Consider the following 22441-nt stretch of genomic DNA (forward strand, 5'->3'; position numbering starts at 1 on the left):
AGATTTCTGAGTTGACGAGTGGTCCCCTTGCGATAATGGATTGGCTCTCTACAGTATTCGTAAGTAGACGTGGACGTGCGTACACAAGCTTAGCCAGTATGGTCTGTTCGGTAAGCCGTGACATGGTAGGCATACAGTACTAGTACTGAAATGTTCGTATCATCAAGGCAAGGGATTCATTTTGGAAGGTAATATTTTCGCATGTTATTAATTTCGCGAATAGCTCCCTACTCGCAAAATTTGCGAAAATAAAACCCCCGCGAAATATATAGCGTATACAGTATACCATTGCAGGCGTTATTCTTTATCTAACCCTCTGTGTGCTGTGAGTACTACTTGACACAGAAGACCCCACAGCACTCTACACACTGTGCAAAGTCCATGGCACAGAAAGGGTTAACCCTAATCAGGCTGGGGGAGGGGCGGAATCCGCCCCCCCTCGACGTTTCGCGCAATATCTTCGCAACGCGATAAGCTCCCGCCGCGATGTTTCATGACTTTTTTCTTTCAAGTATCGCGCAACTTTTAAGACCCAAATTGTTGCACCCGCGCGTACCGTTTTGACGCGACGCCCGTTCGAAAAAAATTTGTCAACCCCAAAATTGCTCCAAAACGTGATTTTGTGTACAAATCCAATGCAAATTGTGTTTTTTCAATTAATTCACATAAAAATTCATATCTTCACTTAGAATGGCCGAAATTAATTTATTTTAGCATAATAATGCTTCGAAAAATGTCTGTGACAAATTTTGGCCAAAAAACAAACAAAAACAAAAGGTCAAAAAAACAAAGAAATACATAAGAAATTCAAAAAACAATAAAATAATAAGAAATTAATTTCGATACAGATTTTTTTTTATCCTATGTCTCAGAAGAATGATAAAAGAAACATTTTTAAAAAGAAATTAGCTTAATTGGAGCATTAATAAGTGATTTAGAGCCCAAAACTGATTTTATGCATAAATTACAATAATTAATTAAAAGAAAATATAAGAAAAATTTTTTGAAGAAAGCAACCATACATTTTGATAGAATACGTCGCGGGCGTCGCGTGTGCCGATTTTCGGCGCGATCGCGCGTTCCATAGGCGAGATCTGAATGGGGGGCGGAATCCCCCCCCAGATATAGCATAGCCAAAAAAGCCCAGCCTGATTAGGGTTAAAGATCATGTACCCAATGTACAGCCCACTAATTTTTATATTAGTATGATATTTGATGTGAGAATAGCATGTGTCAAAATTTGGCTCAAACTTATTACAGCATCTGATATAGTTAAATAGTAAAACAAGAATTTAAATTGTAGTAGAAAATCAAAGTAAAGTCAGGATATGTACCAATGAGACAATGTATTTTGAATGTTGGTGGTGTTGATGATAAAGATATCAGATGTTGAACTTCTTTATTGCCAGGTGTAAAATGTTTCAAAATGTCAATTGCAGAGAGCTACAATCTCATTTAGTGCCTCTGCGACCCTTCTCAACGTCTGTCAAAACAGTCACCATGTAGGAACCAGCCCATTGGACAAAAGCATCCACATTCTCTTAAACTAATAATTCTGTATGGACCAATCCACAGTGAAGTAGAATGAAATGATATATAGTAATGTGGTAAAGTGAACTAAAATAATCATTTATAAAAAAAAAGATTCCTTGATAAAAGATGAATTAATCAGTTTGAAATTAAATTGAAATAAGTTGAATACAATGAAGTGAAATTAAGAAAAATGAAAATGAATTGGAAGGAAAGCAAATATGTGAAAACGATGTTCAGTTTGAATGAGGACTCTTATTATAATGTCTAAGCTACCATGGTCACCCTCAGAGTTCTTGAGTTTGATAATACAAGGTGTGCTTGGACATGTTCATAGTTCTCAGTCCCTCCCTATCTCCCTCCCTCCCTCCTTCCCTCTGCAGCCCGCCGCTCGTATGTACCACTCAGCCGTCACCTTCTCGGACTACCTTCTTGTCCTTGGCGGCCACGGGGCTGGCTCCGACGTCGAGCACAGCGTGGTGGCCTACCACTACGCTTGCAACAGGTGGCAAGTCCTGGATGGAGAAGGTAAATGGTGGACCAGCCTCTCTGAGGAGGACTTCTATGCAGCACTAACACTCGCTCCTGCTTGAAGCATAAACAAAAACATATCTGTTTATGACATGATAAGAAAGTATTCAAGTCAATTCAATTCAGTTCAGTTTAGTTCAGTTCTGTTCAATTCCGTTTAGTTCAGCTCAATTCAGTTCAGTTCAATTCAGGTCAGTTCAATTCAATTCTGTTCAGTTCAATTTCAGTTCAGTTCAATTCTATTCAATTTAGTTCAATTCAATTCAGTTCAATTCAATTCAGATTTATTGAATTATTTATTAAAATCACATTCCAAATATTTACTGAGATGTACACTGTATGAGTTACATGAGGAAATCATGCAAAAGCCTGGGGCTTGAAAATGGAAATGGAAATTTTCATTGAATACAATTTAGAATTAAGGTTTTAAATTAACATATTTATCAAACATAATTTATCGAAGAATATCAAAGTCCCTGATTGGGAAATTGTTTTATCCTTTGAGGTGCATGTGGACATGGAGGTGCCTTCCTTATGACTCTTTGGTATCTTCTTGATTTTGATGTGGGTATACTGTAAAACATGATATATTCGTGGCACGAAATTTTCGCGAATTGGAGCCGATGGCCTTTTTCATGGCATGAAATTTTCGCGAATTGCCACTGGCATTCAATGCATATAGTGTAAACAAGAAATTTTGCATGCATTTTAATTTCGCGGATCTTGGCGCTCACAAAATTAAAATGCACGCGAACATTCCTCGTTTTACAGTATCCGCAGCCCTGTATTAGAGCAGAGGATCAACCTCACTGTGAATGGGGCCTCTATGCAGTGAGCTATCACTTGGTCTACTCCCACTTCTTCTGATAGCCATTTAGTCTCAACCCACGTGGTTTAATTCTATTTTGTCTGTAATCATTTCGTCTGAATGACCTTTTAGCCCCATTACCAGTTCTACTTCCAGATGGCTTCCACCCATTTGGTCCAATACCCACTATATATTAGAAGAAAAGGGAAAAATCCAAGTAGACAAAATTGCTGTGAGACCATCAGGTCATTAGACAAAGCAATGATTAGACAAACTGGGCATTAGACCAAGTGAGGATCAGACCATACAGACATTAGACAAAATTGATAGTAGACCAAATAAGTTTAGCCATAGTGGTGTTAGACAAACTTGGAACAGGTAGACCATATGGTATTTGACCAAGTGGCAATAAACCCTCTATGCAGCCTTTGTTTGTGGCCAGCTATTCATGGAGGAGGTATACAGTAGATGCACTCCATTGGGCTAGGCATCTTCCACTATAAAGTATATGGCTCCCTTCCCCCCCCCCCCCCCCAAAAAAAAAAAGAAAAAAGTAAAGGATGAAAAGAATAATGAAGATCTTTACTTCTACGTACATGAGCTGTACTTCAATTTGCCTCAAGTGCAGTGAACATGCTATAAAGTACTGTAATACAAGAAATGTTTGCGTGCATTTTAATTTCGCGAATTTCGCAAGCGCCAAGATTCGGGAAATTAAAAGTCACACGAAAGTTCTTGTCTACACTATATGCATTGAATGCCAATGGCGATTTGCGAAAATTTCATGCCGCGAATATAATATCATGTTATACAGTACAATGTATTGCTAATGGAGCACAATTTTCATTTGTTGTGTTGAGCTTGTATAGCTTATTGCAAGCTCATATCTTCCTATCGCTGTGTCCTGTAGGTTTGTCTGTTGGGGCCGAAGCCGAGCTGCTTCACAGCCAGGCGGCTGTGCTCAGCGACGGCGTCGTCTACCAGTTCGGCGGCTTCGACGGGGCCACCCAGGGGACGATGAGAGCGGGCGTCGTGCCCACCGACCTCTGCACCCTGCAGTCTACGGTGAACGACTGCGCGTCCACTCCAGGCTGCTCGGCGTGTGTAGAGGGCGCCGCCACGTTGGTGGCGTGCTTGTCCAACCACGACCTGTCATCCAGCAGGTAAGTTATGATGGAGAGAAACTCGGAGCTATGCTTTTCATCAGCCTTGATCCTCCTCTGTGGGAACAAACTTTTCTTTTTTAGGGGGATGGGGAGAAGATTGATATAGCTCCCTCCTGGAACATGACATTGTCATTACATTCTTGGCATTAGGAAACTATTCCCAACCTGCACCCTCCTCATCTTTGCAAAGAATATTGTGTTTCTGTGTCATTGAGGTACAATGTATGTCATGAAGTGTTAAAGGGATAGCGCAGTATTGGTGGAGATGAGAATTTGGCTTTTAACTTTTTGCGAGATACCACGAAAACACTTATGATATAGTACAGAGCATACTATTTTAAGAGGAATTCAAAGTTTATTTGATGAAAATTGGGTTTGGAATTACTGAAACATCCAAAAACAAAGTGAAACAAAGCGATTGTAATAAAGTGTGGGTCCCACACTTTATTAGAATCGCTCATTTTTGGATATCTCGGCCATTTCAAAACCAATTTTCATCAAATAAACGTTGAATTCCTCATAGAATTACATGTTCTTTCATATTTCATAAGAGGTTTCTCATTATCTCACCAAAAAATGTTAGAAACCTGAAATTAGGTCGCAACCAAAACTATACAATCCCTTTAATAGTCATATATCTGTATGCATTTTGAAGTGTGATTCGGTATATTTATAAGCCATGTGAGATATGAAGTACAGCTGTATATGAAATGTCCATTGATGGTAGACCGATATAAGCAACACATACACTGTAGGGACAGGCATACACATACCTTGCCAGAGCCCATTACACATTATTCTCTTCCTCATACCTACAATAAGATTACCAAATATATTCTCATCATTACATTAAGGAAAATTCAAATCAATTTGTTTGTGGCATGTTTGTTTTCAATTTTGCTTTGCTTTTATTCTCTGTTTAAAATTAAGTAGATACATGGTCATTAGAGGGGAAGGAGGTTTCGTACAGCACATATCCAGCTGCTGTGTAATTATTCACAGTCAGTCTTAGGAGATGTTGCAAGAAACTTGCAATTAATTGCAACTCAACTTTCTTGCAACATCCCCTTAGAGTTGTTGACAAGTCCTTGTTATCAAGGGCCCCAGACATTTTGGCTGAATTCACAAATACAGTCAAACCTGTCTATAGTGGCCACCCAAGGGATGCAAAAAAGCGGCCATTATACACAGGTGGCCACTAAAGGCAGGTTTGCCTGTATATGTAAGGTGATTTCTGTGGTTTATATGTAGACCATTGACTGAAACAAGTGTGAAATTGGCATACCTACACGTACAGTGTAGCACATAGAGTGTATGCTTATCATCTTTTGTTCAATATTGGATTTCTGCTCGTGTATATGCTATTTCATGCACGTTAACACAGTCAAACTTCTGCGTAATCCACAGACAACGTTTCAGCCGCCTTTATGAATTCTATCCATACTGATTAAGAGTGAGGAAATAATCCCATATATCCAAACATTTCAATTTGCCTGTTGATCTCATTCCCGCAGCTGCCCATCACCAATGGTCCTACAAAATGGAAGCGTCTGCAACGTCGCTTACATTGAGGCCCGCGACTGCAGGGCTCAGACCATCTGCGGGGATTGTGTGACGGTCTTCCCTGCCCACATCGATGCCAACCAGGTAAGGGGAAAAGCGGAGGCTCTACAGTCCGGTCACCACTCCATTCTTAAGATGTATGTCGAGTTACATGAGTACAATAGCATTGCTGTGGCTTCTGTGCAGCCAGGTCTATTGTAAATGAATCACATTCAAAATTTTCTCAACAGCAATGCATCTGTCATGACAAACAAAACAAAATAAAAAAAATAAAAAAAATATATTGGGTGAGATATTGTTTTTTGTTGTATTTATGATTTGTATTTCTTACACATTGTTAGCAATATAATTTTTAAGTGTGCACAATAGTGTTTGTATTTCCTTTTGTTGTTAGCTGAAGGTAAAACACAATAGAATTGTATTGAATTAAATTGAATATCTGAAATGGGCAAGAATGGAGCTAACCCACTTCAGGGTCAAACTCTTCAATTGGTAAATGTATTCTGCCATAATGCGACAAAAGGACGCATGTGACAACAGGGAGTTTTGTAGTAAATAACCAAAACATGTTTATCTCTCACATGATTATGTGTATAATTCCGTCCTTTTGACCGATCAATGTTTCGTAATAGAAAAACCAGTGACATTGTGGTGCGAACAGGTTAAGAATGCCTTAAACTTATCAGAATATGAAAAACTCAGTTTTGGAAAAAAAATGTCACTTACTTCCTTTTGTCAAATGTAGGGCAGTATTGGTATTGAAGTCCCATCTATTGTGTCTGCAGTGAGGAAAAATACCAAGCAAATGATATCAACATAGAACCTGATAACATGCAGACATCCCACCCATTCTAAATTTGGAGAAAAGAATCTGAATTTTGACCTTTCCAAGCTCTTGTTTCAAGAGGAATTTCTGCTATTTTTCTTGGTAATTTTACTACACACTTCTACGGAAACTGCTCTCTTTTTTTTTTTTTTCAGCTTTAGAGCCAAATCATCCCTATTTTTGAGTTAGAAAAGTTGGGAGGTCTGTAACATGTTACATGAAGAAGCATAACTGGACATGAATAAATATGTGTGTATAACCTACTGTACTGGCAAGGTCATTGTATAGTGGGCTGGTACTCCTCATGATCAGTCGTTGTGGCTGGTACCCTGAGTCGGTGCTCGGTGTCACTGTCGGTTACACCCATCCCTGTGCCTCTCTCCCCACAGCCCTGCAAGTGGTGCTACAACTGCCCTGACGGTGCCTGCATCCCAATAGGGGCGGACTGCCTGGAGGAGAATGACTGCCAGGTAGAGGTACAGAACGAGTACACGGACCGCAGCCAGTGCTCCCAGCTGACCTGTGAGGCTAGTGACTGCCCCAAGTGCACCGGAGACAACAACTGCGTCTGGACCAGACAGTTCAAACGCTCCAGTAAGCACAGTAACCCTATTTTAACTGGGGGGGGGGTCAAATTGACCCCCCCTCGACATTTCGCGCCACGATTCCGCAACGTGCAAAGATTTTGCCGCGTCGTTTCATGACTTTTTTCATTGAAGTCTCCCGCATATTTTGAGACCAAATTTGCAACGTCCGGGTACACCGCGGCCATGATTTGGCAAAACAACGTATCTGAAAATGTGTGGTTTTTCAGGTTTTTGGCTTTTTAGATAAGTTAAGCCATTTTTGAACATCTGTCAAAATTTCAGCTCTCAAAGTGATATTAATTTTTAGAAAAATGCATTTAAATTTCAGCGATTTTTCAAAATAAGTCCAAATAATTTGGCAAAACAACGTAACTTACTTACGTTGTTCTGCCAAAACAGTTTCTGTCCCAGAATCTCATTTGAGCTTCTGGTTTTTCTGGCAGAATAACGCATCTTCGTTGAGTGACATGGCAAAACAACCTCACTGCAGCATGCAGCTGCCCGCCCGGTCTTAGCCGCAGCGCGGCTACTGTACCAAAACGCAGATACGTTGTTTTGCCAAATCACATTCCCTGCGTAGAATGATGCGCAGAGAGGCTGCACGCTGCACATACGTTTTTCTGCCTTGCTACTGCCGAGTACCAAAGCGCAGATACGTTGTTTTGCCAAATCACATTCCCTGCGCAGAATGATGCGCAGAGAGGCTGCACGCTGCACGCTGCACATACATTGTTCTGCCTTGCTACTGCTCAGTGCGAGGTAAGATACGTTGTTCTGCCATGCTACTGCCGTGGTGCGCAGAACAACTTGCGTTGTTTTACCTAACCACGTACGTGATCCGAAGTTTGGGTGATCTGGCAAAACAACGTATCTACAAAAAGTCTTTGATATTTTGAACAAAAAATCTCTTTTTGACTTAAATTTCAACTAGATACTAGAAGAATGATGTAAGCCATATTTTTAAAAAAGTATCTTGGAAAATTATTCGACTGGAGAGAAATGGGAACAATTCTAGTACTTTGTGGCTTCAAAATCTAAAATCGCGAATATCTCGAAAGTACCAAAATGCAGATACGTTGTTTTGCCAATTCACGGCCGACCGTTCTGAAGTTACGCAATGTTTTGCATATGCATGTCAACCCGAAAACAGCTCAAATTCATGATTTCGTATGTAAATCCAATGCAAATTGTGTTTTTTTGTTTAATTGATATAAAATAGATTATTTGAACTTTTAACCATTGAAATTAATCAATTCTAATGTAGATAAGCTTTAAAAAGTGCCTGTAACAAATTTTGGCCAAAAAACAATAGAAAACAAAAGGTCGAAAAAACAATAAAATACATAAGAAATTAACAAAACAATAAAAAACAAAAGAAACTGATTTTGAATGCGCTATTTTTTTACAAGAAAATTGTTCGATGTGTCTTGAGGAACTCTGACACAAAAATTTAGCAATCCTTCAATCTTTTTAATGGAGTTATAGGTGAAAATATGATTTCATGCGTAAATTTGCATAATTAATTTATTAAAGAATATGAAATAAAATTTTTCTATCGTATGACCATATAATCTTGTAGTTGACATCCGGCTCTATGTGCAGGCAAAATTTTGCGGCGATCGCATGATCGGCGGCCGAGATTTGAAGGGGGGGGGGGGGGGTCAAATTGACCCCCCCCCCCCCCCCCCCCCCCCCCCCCGGAAAAACTTGGTCTCAAATAGCCCAGTTGAAATAGGGTTAACCCTAACATAGTGGACACCTGTTATAACAAAGTCCTTGGGACCAGCAGTTTTCTTTCGTTATATCAAAATTTCGTTATAACCGAACAAATTAACAAAGAAAAAAAAAAAAAGAGCCCATTATGCTGCGGCCTGAATTTTTACTTTGTTGTAACCGGAATTTTGTTATAACCGTGTTTGTTATAACAGAAGTGCACTGTAGCAATATTATGCTTGAATACAACTTACTTCTGTAGCCTCTGCCTCAAAGAAGTCATATTCTAGTTTTTGAAAGCTTTTTTCTGAAAGCTGTTTCTTCTGAAGAGCTTGTCTTTGTCTATCATCTTATTTCTAGTGTTGTTTCTTCGTTAGTTCTTATTACCTTCTGTCATTCTTAATCTTTCTTTCTCAGAACTTTAGAACCTACTTACACGTATATCTAAAGAGCCTTTATTTTACCCCTCTCTCTAAAAATCTGTTACTTCTCAGGACATTCTCTTTTTTGTTAAACCCTTTACACAGTATTTGAATTTTCTACATCTTGAGAGGCTTTTTGTTGAATCTTAAATTTTTACAGCCTTTTTGTCTGTTGTTGAATTCTCCAGTCTTTTTTCATTAACCCATGGGTTGCTTTAAATAGCTATTTAGTTTACTCATCGGCGGAGCCTTCTCATAAACCTTCAAACACTAAGAACCTTGTTTTTAACTTTTAGACCATTAACAGTCCTGACAGCTTTGAAATTGTGTTCTCTTCTGTTTAAATTTTTATTGTCATATCCTATTGGGTTTGTTTTTGTACATGCCCCCAGTAAGAGCGTGTTTATACAGAGAAGCAAATACGCGCTACGCGCTCATGCCGGCTCATGCGAGAGGACCTCTCGAATTTTGCTCTGTATAAACACGGCGTATGCCGGCATACGCCGCCAAATGCAGGCTCATGCGAGAGGTTCCGTCCGCCACCTCTTGAGGTGGCCGATGCGAGAGGAGCCTCGCATATTTTGCTGTGTGTTTATACAGACGACCGAAATTCGAGAGGTAACCGGAAAGCGTGTATTTTAATATCTGTCATGATCGAACCACGTCTTCTCCTTCTTACTGAAAAAAAACTGGATTTCAATTGATCATTTGGCCGGGTGGTTGTCAAGAGGAACGTTACAAGAATGACCTTCAAGCTTGGTGGTCATGATGACTTTGCCGGTGCCATCTTGATTTTTTTTTTCATTTTTTCCCATCAAGTAATAAACTGCACTGCGAACGTGACCTATGCTTGACCCCAAAATTCGAGAGGTCCGGTTCAGCTGAGGTCCGCTCGCATCGGCTCGCATCGGCTCGCATGAGCCGGTATTTTGACTTCTGTATAAACACGAGAAATAAGCGTTCATGCGGGATGTAAAATACCGGCTCATGCGCGCCGATGCGAGAGGCTCCTGTATAAACACGCACTAAGTCAAACGAACTTGTGGAAACTGCGGTATGAATTTTAAATACTGATGCTTTGATCTACAATGTATAGAACATTTTGTATGATTTCACTATCTGACGATCCATCTGGAACAGTTCCAATGTCCTCCTCACTTGAATTGTTATTCTCTGCACCCTGTTCTGCCCTCCTGCAGGTGAAACGCGCCGCCTGCTCAACCACAAGCCCATCTACGACTGGAACTGCTTCAGCAAGCGGCTGCTGGCCATGTCGCCGCCCGAGTACGAGCTGGTGACGGTGCCACCCCAGTCCTGCCCCACGCCGTGCTCGCAGCACACCACCTGCGGCGACTGCCTCAGCTCTCTGGGTGCTGATGGCGGCTGGCAGGAATGTGTCTGGAGCACCTGGCTCAGTCAGGTGAGTGCCCAATTAATATTAGCAACTTGTCACGATAATAATTATGGCAATGTGTTCTTTATGGTGACATGACATCTGTTCATGCCACAATTACTCCAACCTTATTTTCTTCAAGGACTTAGGGTAAGGTTTTGGTTCGTGATAGGGTTTTAGGTTTGGTTTGACATGAAGATTAGTATTAGGGTTAGGGTTATACTGTATTTGTGGGTAGAATTTATGCTTAGCTTAGTGTGCAGATATTTTATAATGGCATTTGTCACAGGATCAAGTGTCATGGAAGCATTCTTGGTATCATTTACTGTGGTAGCCTCTTCAGTATTAGAAGTTCTGTGAGAGTGCCCATTACTTTGAACATTATTTCGCATGATCAGATTTTTGTGGTGAGTGGCTGAAAAACATATTTGTGGGTTCTTAAATTCATGCAGCACAATTCCGAAACAAATGTCTTCTACCAACCCACACACAAAAAAAAATGTACATTTCCGTGCATGAAAATTTATGTACATTACTACCTGACTGTGCAACATGCATACTGATATACATACATTGTGCTTCAATTGCACAATTACACACATTTGTTTTACAGTCAACACACAAATGATCCATTACAGATAGTATCGGCAAACACACACAAGTAATTAGCATTTATCTGAAGAATATATGAAGAAATGTGTGATTCATCCCATTCAAAATGTGCACAGAAAATTGTTAAGATACACATATTTTTGCCAGGTTTAGAATTTGTGCTTGCCAAGAGGAGGGTGAAATCTGCGGAAGTCAGTATACTGTGAATATTTCTACTTTTACTACAAATACAAATGGATATTATTTTAACTACTTTTTGGGAATATGAGCCCTGATATTGATGATAACAATACTTTGTTTTTCCTACCAACAGTGCATGTCACCCACGTACCTCCACCTGCGGTGCGCCGTGGGCGAGTGCGGTCCCGTGGTACAGGGAGCGTCTGAGAACTGCCCCACGCCCTGCTACGCAAACTCCCAGTGCGCCCACTGCTTGCGCCAGGCCTGGTGCGGCTGGTGCCCCATTCCCGGCGGTAACGGCACGGGGATCTGCCTCTCGGGGGGACTGCATGGGCCAACGGACGGGGAGTGCTCTGCCAAGGAAATCAGCTGGGTCTATACCCCAGGTGAGTTAAGACTTTCTCACACTGACCACCCTTCTCCTTTTTACTTCCCCTTCTTTGTATTTTTCTCTTTTTTCAATGATATAAAACTCTGTATACATGTAAACTGTACATGAAACATCTTAAAAAGTACATCTTTTTGCCGACGCTAGAAAACTTTACTACATCCCCCGCGGTGGAATTTGTGTCTTTTTATTGTTTTATCGCGTCCTAAAATTCCTCTTCATGATCTTTCACCTTTAGCACCAGATGGTTTCATTTCAAGCTGTGTATTCTTTTTTTAGATGTGAATGTTGTCATGTTACTTTCCAACTTGCATGTTTTCATGTGTATGAAGAAGAGTTTTATTGCAAACTTAGCTGACTCCATTCTTGTGAAGTTGAGATATTTCAAATGAAAGCTGCTCAAAAAGCAAAGGAAAATTTGAGAAAGTATGGGATATTTTGATTACAACTTCAAAATTATTTCTTGCTATGAAACAAGTAAGCTATCACAGGAAAGGCTTGTTACTCCTCTATCTGATGATGTACTTACTTTAAAATATCTAAAAATGCCGCATTGCCCATTTTGTGATGAAACTACACTTGTAAGTATTTTGTGTCACCCTTCCAAACAAAACCCATTCCATTCTTGCCCTCAGAGTTCAACGTTTCGACCAACGGCGTCACTCCGGACTGGACCTACTTGACCTGTCCACCAGAGAATGAGTGCCTGAACGGTCACCACAACTGTGGGGACAACGAGGTGTGCATCGACCAGCCCACCTCCTACGAGTGCCAATGTAAAGATGGCTACGAACGCAACAGGTTGGTTAATGCCAGAAAGACAATAACTGATCTTATACCCCTCATCCCTGACAAAATAGATGAAATTAAAACTCTATTTTAAACCCAGACATTTCTGAGTGCATGAAACTTTCATTGAAATAAAATGCATGAGAATGTTTTCTTCTGCACAAGCGGCATTGTATACCAGTAGCTATTTGTGAGTATTTCATGCTGGCTCCAGTTCATGAAGGTACATGCTGTGAACAGAATTGCAATGCATTTGTCTAACTAAACAACATATATTAGGAATATTTGCATATAGTTGGCATAGAGTTGCATCGAAGTCATTAATTTACATGGAAACTGGTGCTAAACAATGTCACATAGCCAGAATATATCTGTGAATGCAACAGTTGCTAACAATGTTCGTACAATCTGTATCTGGTTCAAACCCACTGCCAGAAGCCGTTAGCAAGGATGATGTCTTGTTTGAAACTAGCGCTGACCTATGATAAAAGTCTGTTATCATCACTTTGGTACACTTTAACCCGCTTAGGATGGGCAGATTTTGCTACAACACGCATTTCCTATAGACACGTGCCAAAGTTTACCCGCGACTTGTCCTCAATAAGTGAATGGCATGAAGGTGCAGAGCTGTATAATTCAAAACATGGTGATGGGCATAGTTTGTCAAATATGGTGAAAATTTGGAATGAATTGTAAATAGGTAATGCAGAAGTACGGTTTCTAATTGAGTGTATCCCCAGATTTCACCTCAACATTGGGTAGGCGTTTGGATTTAGTATGGTCGGAGTAAACTCGATACTTTGAAATTGGAAGAGAGTTTAGGAATGATGTGCCATTTTTATATGTCACACCTTTTTCCAGTGTGGATGGTCCCTGCGAGCCGATCTGCGAGCAGGACTGCGGAGAGCATGGGGTTTGTGTGGCGCCGGGCCAGTGCCAGTGCAATTTTGGCTACGTCGGCCAGGACTGCAGCGTGGAGTGCGAGTGCAACGGTCACAGCGACTGCGCTGGAGTGGACGCCACCAAGCAATGCTTGTCTTGTCAGAACAACACAACGGTGAGAAAACTAATGTTATGCTCTCTCTCTCTCTTTCTCTGCCCTGTGATTACTGTATACGCCATATATTTAGTGAGTCTAAGTTTTTGTGAATCGGGAATTCCCAACAATTTCGCAAGTGGTTAAATTCGCGATTGTAGAGTCCAGTTCAAGTCCAGTTCTGAACGTAAAACTGTACGCATACATGTCACATTGGTGTTGGGATCAGAAGTAATATTTCTGTGTGTTTTTTGATATTCGCGAATAGCACCCAAATCGCAAAATTTGCGAAAACAGACAAACAAAACAGTTGTGAAACATATACCGTATACAGTATAATCAGAGGAATCATTTACAAACCATGTGGCATTGTTGATGCGTCTGTGTCATGACAGAGGCAGAAATTGACATATATGAAAAATGCACTCTGATGCCATGATGATACAATTTTCTAACATCCCATCCATACAAAGTTTTAAAGGGGGTACATTGTACATATGAGTGTAATGGTGGTCAAGGAACTGGTTAAACTTGCATGAGACTACACATTGTGACACCAGTAGAGTCGTTGTTAATATTTGATCAGTAACAAAGATCTACAAACTCTTGATACCATGCTTGCCAACACAGCAGGAAGGCGTTTTTCTTGTAGATATTTTGTGATGGGCAGTGTGCAGTACTCTCAAAAAGGACAGCTTGTTGTATACTCTCTGGATTGAGTCGGCAAAAGGACTCGGCAAAAAGCCGTTAGCGCTCTACCCATTGAACAGGGGGGAATGTCTGTAGTTAGCAGTGAAGTGTAATACTAGGAGCAGGAGGTGGGTGCAGTAGTAAATGTTACAGAGCTGCAGCTGGTGTAGAACAAGACACGCCCCTGAATCTCACAATCTTCTTTTGAAAGATTTTGGTAGTAAATCACTTTGTATTCTCCCTTTCTCTTCTCCCATCTTATCTCTCTCTCTCATCCATTACATTCCGGTTTCCAGGGAGACCAGTGCCAGCGATGCCTGCCCCTGTTCGTCGGTAACCCCGCCCAGGAGGGCGGGACGTGCCGCCCGTGCTATGCCCTCTGCAACAACAACAGTCACATGTGTCTGTCGCGCGCGGACTACGACAGGATCGACCCTTCGACCATCGTCTCCCCAGCCAACGTGAGTCACCACCAAAGTTTGATCAATTTGCTCCCCTTATACTCACTTTTTGTCTGTTACTAGGATCTGCCTGGCAGTTAACCCAACAAATTCATAATCATAGAATGTTTCTGGTTTGAAAGCTCTGAGCTGTTGGGTATCACATGCTACCGGAGTGTCTGATATAATGAAAATATGAAGCTAAGGATGAAGTGAGGTTGATAATGATTTATATCTGAGAAACCTGGGCACCATTTCGTGAAAGTTGTCAGTCTCTGACAATTTGAGTGGAGGTGGGGGAAAAAAAAGTGGAAGGCAGCATGTTGCAAGCGTTCGTAATGAGTATTGGAAAGTTGGAAAGTTGTGTCCCATGGCAGTCAAATAATCCAATTATCTGTTGCACACTTTTTCAGATCTCGGACCTGTCCCCATATGGACCGCTGGACGATGATGTTATCTGCATCAACTGCAGCAACTTCAGCGAGGGTGACCACTGCGACCAGTGCATCGACGGCTACTTCAAGTTGGACGGACATTTCAACCATTGTCGAGAGTGAGTGTCATCTGACAAAAGAAGAGACTAACTGTATATATGCATCTTCCTTTGTTTGAAGTATTTTTCCTTTCTTTTTTGTGAGAAATTGAAGGGCATGTTTTAAAATAATAAGAGATTTTGCGGTCATAATGTGACCTGCGTTGCAATGTTTGTGAGTTTAATACAGGGTAAGTTTGTAGTGCACCTGAGCCAACCAAAGGCTCACTCGAACATGTTTAGATCCTATCACCCTTGGAGGTTACCTGCTAAATTTGGTGAAAACTTGATGATGCGTTTTCAACAAGAGAGATGAAAACATGAAAATTGGACCCTAATCCGGTCCCCCCCACCCCCTCCCAAGGTGGCACCCCCAGATCTGCCATGAACAAACTAGGAACTGCAGTCACCAATCTACATATTCATAACATTAACTGACCTCTATCACTTGTGGTTTTAGATAAGAAGATTCGTGAAGATTCCTCAGTCCGGGGGGCCCCCAACTATCAATCTGCCTACATGTATGTGTCTGTTGTTTTATTCATTGCCTGCTACCTGTATTTATCTCACAGGTGTGACTGTAACGGCCACGGCAGCCTGTGCGAGAAGGACTCTGGAGAGTGTAACGAGTGCCAAAACAACACCATGTCCCCCACCTGCCCCTCCGAGGAGTACTCGGAACCGTGCTGGGAGCACCAGGTGGGTGCAGGAACCAGGGCGTGGCCTCAGAAAGTTAATTGATAGACACATGAACATGAAGTCATTGGGGCCGTCTCTCACTGCCAAGATTTCTGATCGTGTATTTTTTGCTGCCAAAAATTATTATCTTGGCATCCTTTGATTACATGTAGCATCTCTGAATTTCCAGCACATCTTCGATATCAAAAACCTTAGATGGGAGATTTGATTTCTTTTGCATTTTTTTGTTTTTTGATTGTTACATATTTCTATGTTGTTGTTTTTCTTCAATGTTTCTTTTTAAGCTAGAATAGGTTAGATAACCAAAAGTATGTTACCTGAGGAAAACCAGGCAAAAACATTAATCTTACACTTCTTGTAAAACCCATACATTGTACACACAAAAGTCATTGGAAACTGCCAAGTTGGGTGACATTAGTCACAAAAATTATGCATTATGAATCTCTGCAAGCATGCCCCCAATTTCATGAATAGGGTCTCAAAATTTGTCAAAGAAAAAGAGTTTATCATAAGTTGCCAATTTAGGACCCATTATAGATCTAGCAATAAAAAGGTGTTTGACAATTTTTCTAACTACTGAGAAATCAATAGTGGGCTCTCCTCCTTTAGAGCTACATACAGTGTAATCGACCAGAGAAGCAGCAGGTGAATACTTAACTTGCAAGTTAACCGAATGTAGCTGCAAGGAAAACAAAAAATTTATGCTGTTGTTATTGTTGTTGTTAGAAAACTGTTTGTGTTCAGTGCTTATGACGATTTCTGACATTCCTCCACGGTTTCTTCCCTCTAAACAGAAATTATAGCTCCTAAAGAGCTCTCCCGTTCAGTAGTGAATACAATGTAGGTAGAATGTTTCATGATGATCGATTGTGCCCTAGCGGTTGTATTTCTCAACATGCTGCATGCGATTCTTTCTCTCATGGTCAATCGATGGATACTGCTACGGCCCAATTTGTTGATTTTAGATAATCGATTACAAGACATTACGTAGCAACCATGATCAGATATGTTCTCAGATTGCAATACTGTTGGCGTACCATTTTGGCTAATATTTTAAATTTCTGTTGATTTCGTCTATCACAGCTTTTTTCATGTATTTCTCATGCATACATGTCCATTTTAGAGCAAAAATTGACATTTTCTGCAGGCATATGTAATCTGTGTTTGACCTTTAACCTCCCACATCCACAGTGTTCCCAGTGCATAAACGACTTGTTCAAGGGTACGCCCACCGACAGCCACCAGTGCTACCGGCAGATGCACGTTGATAACGACATCTGCTTCCATCCCGACAGCAGGACAGGTGTGGGGAAAAATTTTGCCTTTCTTTTGAGGAAAAATAAAATGTATTTGCATAATGTAAGCCCGAAATTATTCTCAAGAAACACTGCTTTATTATAAAAAGCAGACAGTGCAAATTTTCTTGTTGGTCTGTGTATGATACCCAGTGATGCAATATTCATGTTCATGATATCTGTTCACATCTTTTTTCTTTCAATTTTGCATTCCATTCTCTTTTTCCAGACTGCCCAATAAATGCACAACCCCTGCCCAATGGAGCCTCTTCTTTCTTTGTCATCATGCCCAAATACTCGGACCTTGACATCAGGCTGACTGTGGATATTACATATGGCGCCCTTGACGTTTACGTCACGTATGACTCCGATGTGTTTGTAGTGGAGTACGATGAAGAGCTTCAGCAGCAGATAATTAGCATTGATGAGAACTACATCAACTCCGGCTCGCAGGTTAGGCGGCGGTCCGTCCACGATGAAAGCATCCCCGACTGGGCGAAGGAGGTAGTGCTTAATCGCATGCGTCGCTCCGACAACGTCACCGTGGTGACGACCCCGAATCCCGGTCAGGGCGAACTCTCCGAGGTCTCCGCCCAGGGGCTGAACACCTTCATGAGTATCGAGGACGAGCACTTCATCACCGTGGTGCGGCAGCTGGAGAACCGGCTCGTCATCACCTTCCCGCGCCAGTACCACCAGCTGACGTCGCGGCGCTTCTACATCGCCCTCGTCGGGCACGGCGCGGCGGACTACGACGCCACCCAGGGCATCATGTACTTCCGGCAGGACCAGCCCCACATCGACCTCTTCATCTTCTTCTCCGTCTTCCTCTCCTGCTTCTTCCTCTTCCTCGCCTTCCTCATCGGCATCTGGAAGGTCAAGGTTGGGGTGGAGGCACGCCAGCACCGGCGCATGCACCTACAGGAGATGGAGCACCGGGCCAGCCGCCCCTTTGGCCAGGTGCTTCTGTACTACGAGAACCCCAGCATACAGACCCACCAGGCGCCGGCACTGGCCGGCACCGGCAAGGGGCACTCGCTGCAGAAGAAGCACCACCGGCTCGGCAGGATCCGTGGCAAGGTGGACAGTGGTGGCGCAGCCAACACCGAGGGGGAAGAGATGACCTTGAATGCTCAGGAAATTGTGAATGTAAGTCACAGCATCTTAATGAGGATGTTTGACATTAGCCATTAATCACACTGTACATAAAAACTTTGATCATTTTGGTACACTACAGTGTCCATGTAAGAGCAGAAAGGCAAACGCTCACTTGTAGTTGTCATACTGCTGTATTGTCAGTTACAGTACTGTTGATTCTTTTGTGTTGAGACTACAAGAAGTCTATTATATCTGTTTGAGGATTCTTCCATTACTTCCCTTGTCTTCCAAAAGTTGTTGGCGACTGTAAATCATATACTGGTCAGGAATGTTCCATGCATGCACAAATTGTGGATTCATTGTTATGTGGGAGGTGATGACTATTGAGTCATTAATGAAGCAGTAGAATATACTGTAGAATTGATTTTGTTTTTAATACAGGACCACATAGGAAGCATGTAGTGCTTATTAGCAAGTGACCACACTACTTGATGAAAACATAACTCTCTTGCACCATACAACTTCCCCGTTTTTGAAACTAAAGCTAGTACACAATTCTGATTTTTTTCGTCATCATACAGGTTCCTGCAATGGTTATGATTACCCTTTAAAAGAGAATGTTTGCAATGCAAGGTTGCTAGCAAACTTCAGGTGGAACAAATTAATAAATTGGCATATTGTGTTCTGTTCTGGAGAGGGAATATTCATTTCTTGTTTATCACTATTTGATTTCTATAAAGTGTACGTGGATGATTCAGATGTGGCTCAGAGAAATTTAGGTGTTCTTTTGAGTATAGCATTGAATGCAATATATTTTTGTCTCAATTTTGAGAATGAGAATGAGCCCTTTGAGTCCAATATTTGGAAGGCAATAGGGCCTCCTACCATTGGAATAGTGTTTTAATCATTATCCAACTTCCAGTATGATATACCAAGTTTAAGCAGTGATTGAAGGGGCAAAGTTCTAATCATTGTGTAATGCATTATGTCCTCTTTGTTCTCTCCCTCTCAATGCAACCCCGGCAGGAGCGCTTCTTACCAGGCCTCATCGCCTCGGAGCCAACAGATGATGGTATGGCCACCATCGGGACTGTGGTCATCGCCCTGCCCGGCCAGATGCGGGCCCCCGTGAGGGCCTGCCTGGGCTCGGCCCTCATCACCCTCAAGACGGTGTCCAAGCCCGGCCAGGATGGGCAGACCAACGCACGGCAGCAGCGGCAGACGAAAGCTTTCAAGTCCGGTCTCCTTTTCAACATCAATAACAGGAGATAGTATGCCCCTCTGTCGCCTGCATGAAATATTCGAGAGACTCAACCTGTTTTGTTTTGTCTATATTCAAAATATATGAATATATGAAAAAAAAGTATATATATATTTTTTTTTTCTTTTTGTGCTCCACATGTTGAACATGGAGGGATTTATCAGACCGTTTGAAGCTTCGTTTGAAAGGGAGCGGGAATTATTGACTCGACATTTTGAAAAAGAAGGAAAATGTTTTGAGCTGCCTTTGAGTGCCCAGCAGGCAATACCTGAACGGATTTAGATGAGAGTTGTGAAATCATGTGCAGCAGATGGATGGTTGGGATTTTTGAGAGAGATGGAGATGCGGCTACAATTGCAGTGAAACAACTTTCCTCTTTTATCTTCGAGGAGTATCAGTGTGAACTACTCAGGCTCGTGCGTTTCACCTCTTGAGGTTTAACCGCCACTTTGAGGAGCGGGTGGAATCCGATGGACTCGACGTTAATCCGACCCATTCAGCAGTGTTTTGTGTGTGTGCATTGTTCTAACACACTGTTACGGACGGCATGTGTGCCCCGCCCACCGATGTGTGCACTGCTTCTAGCGTTTCCCGTGTGACGATCGCATCAAAATGTCCCGATCTCTGCATGAACTTTTTTGGGCAGGAAACTTCGGTGGTGACCTCTATCACTACCGCAGACCATGTCCATCCCAATCCAAAGCGTGCCAATGGCAGCACATGGTATGTTGTACCACGTATTGTATATGCCATATATATCTTGCGAGGTTTCTATTTTGATGAACGCAAACAAGAGGATACTGACCAGATATGAATATAATCCATTCGTGGAAAATTGAGCAAAGAAAACGGGATTCACGAGTTTCGGGAGTCGGCTGCTGCCATTCAGGAATTCAACAGCATGCAAAAATATTCATTGTGATCCCGACATGAATGCCGTGTCCATGTGTACATTTCTCTGTTCATAACTGCACTTTACAATTGCAAATTTAACCGCTCGCAAAACTGTTGCAAAATCCTGATTAACGTGAAATTAGGCTCACTAAATATATGGCGTATGTAGTACCCTACCCTGTATGTGCAGAGTTCAACTGTGAAGAGAACTGCTGCAAATGATTTTGTTTTTCCATCTCTCTCTCTCCTGCACATGTCTGTGCAAAATGAAATGTGCAACATTTATGTGTCATGTGATTGACTCATCATGTGACTTCATTCTGTAAAGATAGCTTAAAAAGCGGTAAGCACTATTTGGGCACCCGTCCCGCTTCATCATGAATATTCATCAGGCAGTAAGATACTGTACTAGTAAATGGCAGAACGCTGGATACGTGCAAAACGTATGCCCGGGAAATGTAAAAATCTCGAAAAATTGCATCAACGGGGAATGTTAAAACATCTCGCCGGGAGATGGAAAAATGTTCAGTTTTGCCGAGAAATGTAAAAACGCTGCCGGGAAATGAAAAAAATATGTATTTTAACGGTATTACGGATACATGTAGATGATGAATATTCATGATGAAGCGGGACGGGTGCCCAGATAGTGCTTACCTTAAAAAGCCTTTGTGAAAGGTTGATGTGAAGATCATGTGCAAGAGTTCCAGTAATTTTCTTTTCATTACTGTGTATGTCACCGCAGTGTAGTTATTGTGATCGGAGGTTCTCTCTAATTTCTCGTGTGTGAGAGAATGGCTCCAAAGTCTTTAATGTCGACTTTTTAACCATGAACATGAATCTAACGAACAAACTTGTACCATAATGTGAATAGGCTATATTTTGTATTGACCGCAACAGAGAGAGAGAGTGGGAGTTGGATTGCCGATCAGGACGACGAAAATGAAAACGGGTGTCTACATTTTGTGGTGTCTAGAGGAAAAGGAGAGAGAATCATTTAAAACAAAGAAAGAAAACAAAACTTTCAGTTCCAGGTAATGGTCTGTGGAGAATTCCTTTGCGTACTGCATGTTCTCCAAGGGCTTGTGTGCAGCCATTTCAGCTGCTCATCCTGTACAATACAGATTGTGATTCTTGTTTGTGTTTGGCTTGTCCATAGGACAGACCAAAGTTTTACCCCCGTGATTCTCTGCCTGATGTGCAAACACAGTAATAGAACGCCATTCTGTGTTTGTGTGAAGTATGTCATAGTGAAATCCTGATTCAAACCTCATTTTAGCTAGGGTACTGTAAAAGTGGAGATTTTCTAGGTGTAGAATTTTGTTCACGCCTTTCGCACAACCAGAAGCTAGGGTGAGTTTGTAAAAGCATGAAAATATTTTTGCACGCCATATATTCCAGTAGTTAAATGTCCTTATTCTGTAGAGAACATTGCAAAATTTGTCTTACTGTGGCGGGCGCGAAAAATTACTCACGCTCAGGCTCTGCATTGTGGTGATCATTGTTACATCAAATGGCATGTCAAACTGCTGTCTGTAAGGACATTCTGACTTTATCATTTCATAGGCAACGATTGTATTCAGAATGGTGAAACAACAAATTTGTTTATTCTACAGATGTCCGATATCATTTATGTTAAGCCTGTATTGAAAAATTGGGACATTGTTTTGGCATGATTAAAAACACAGTTCAGGAACAGTATATACACTGTATAGAGAGATGAGCGGATTATAAAAGCAGAAAGTCCGTTGGAAATTATCCCGAGCCACTGCCAAACTGAACTGAGAAGTACATTGATAACAGGGATATCATTTTAAGTGTGATATTTTGTGAAGCTGAAAGTTTTGTTGGAAAATTGTGACATGAAAAAACAGGGATATGAGCTGATACTGAACTGCCACAGCTCTTCCGTTATTGTATTTGTGTTCCGATCTTAGATTTGCGTGTTGCAGTTGCTCGGTAGTTGGCCCACGTGCGCACAGGACATTCTG

General features: G+C 41.6%; 1 protein-coding gene across 1 annotated transcript in view; it reads left to right on the forward strand.

Annotated features, from left to right (window-relative positions):
* Nucleotides 1–20608, forward strand: part of LOC139719547 (multiple epidermal growth factor-like domains protein 8) — a 101969-nt gene extending 81361 nt beyond the window's left edge. The window contains exons 30-43 of the mRNA XM_071630959.1: nt 1914–2058; nt 3780–4032; nt 5550–5682; nt 6814–7018; nt 10346–10566; nt 11465–11717; nt 12355–12520; nt 13370–13565; nt 14531–14695; nt 15088–15227; nt 15779–15905; nt 17097–17208; nt 17430–18349; nt 19325–20608. Of these exons, the coding sequence (XP_071487060.1) occupies nt 1914–2058; nt 3780–4032; nt 5550–5682; nt 6814–7018; nt 10346–10566; nt 11465–11717; nt 12355–12520; nt 13370–13565; nt 14531–14695; nt 15088–15227; nt 15779–15905; nt 17097–17208; nt 17430–18349; nt 19325–19570 (3282 nt within the window). The 3' untranslated portion in view covers nt 19571–20608. The remainder of the gene's footprint in view (nt 1–1913; nt 2059–3779; nt 4033–5549; nt 5683–6813; nt 7019–10345; nt 10567–11464; nt 11718–12354; nt 12521–13369; nt 13566–14530; nt 14696–15087; nt 15228–15778; nt 15906–17096; nt 17209–17429; nt 18350–19324) is intronic.
* The last annotated feature ends 1833 nt before the right edge of the window (nt 20609–22441 follow it).

Source organism: Diadema antillarum, unplaced genomic scaffold (assembly GCF_040938485.1).
Source record: "Diadema antillarum isolate AM-2024a unplaced genomic scaffold, OU_Dant_1.0 scf00000112, whole genome shotgun sequence".
NCBI lineage: Eukaryota > Metazoa > Echinodermata > Echinoidea > Diadematoida > Diadematidae > Diadema > Diadema antillarum.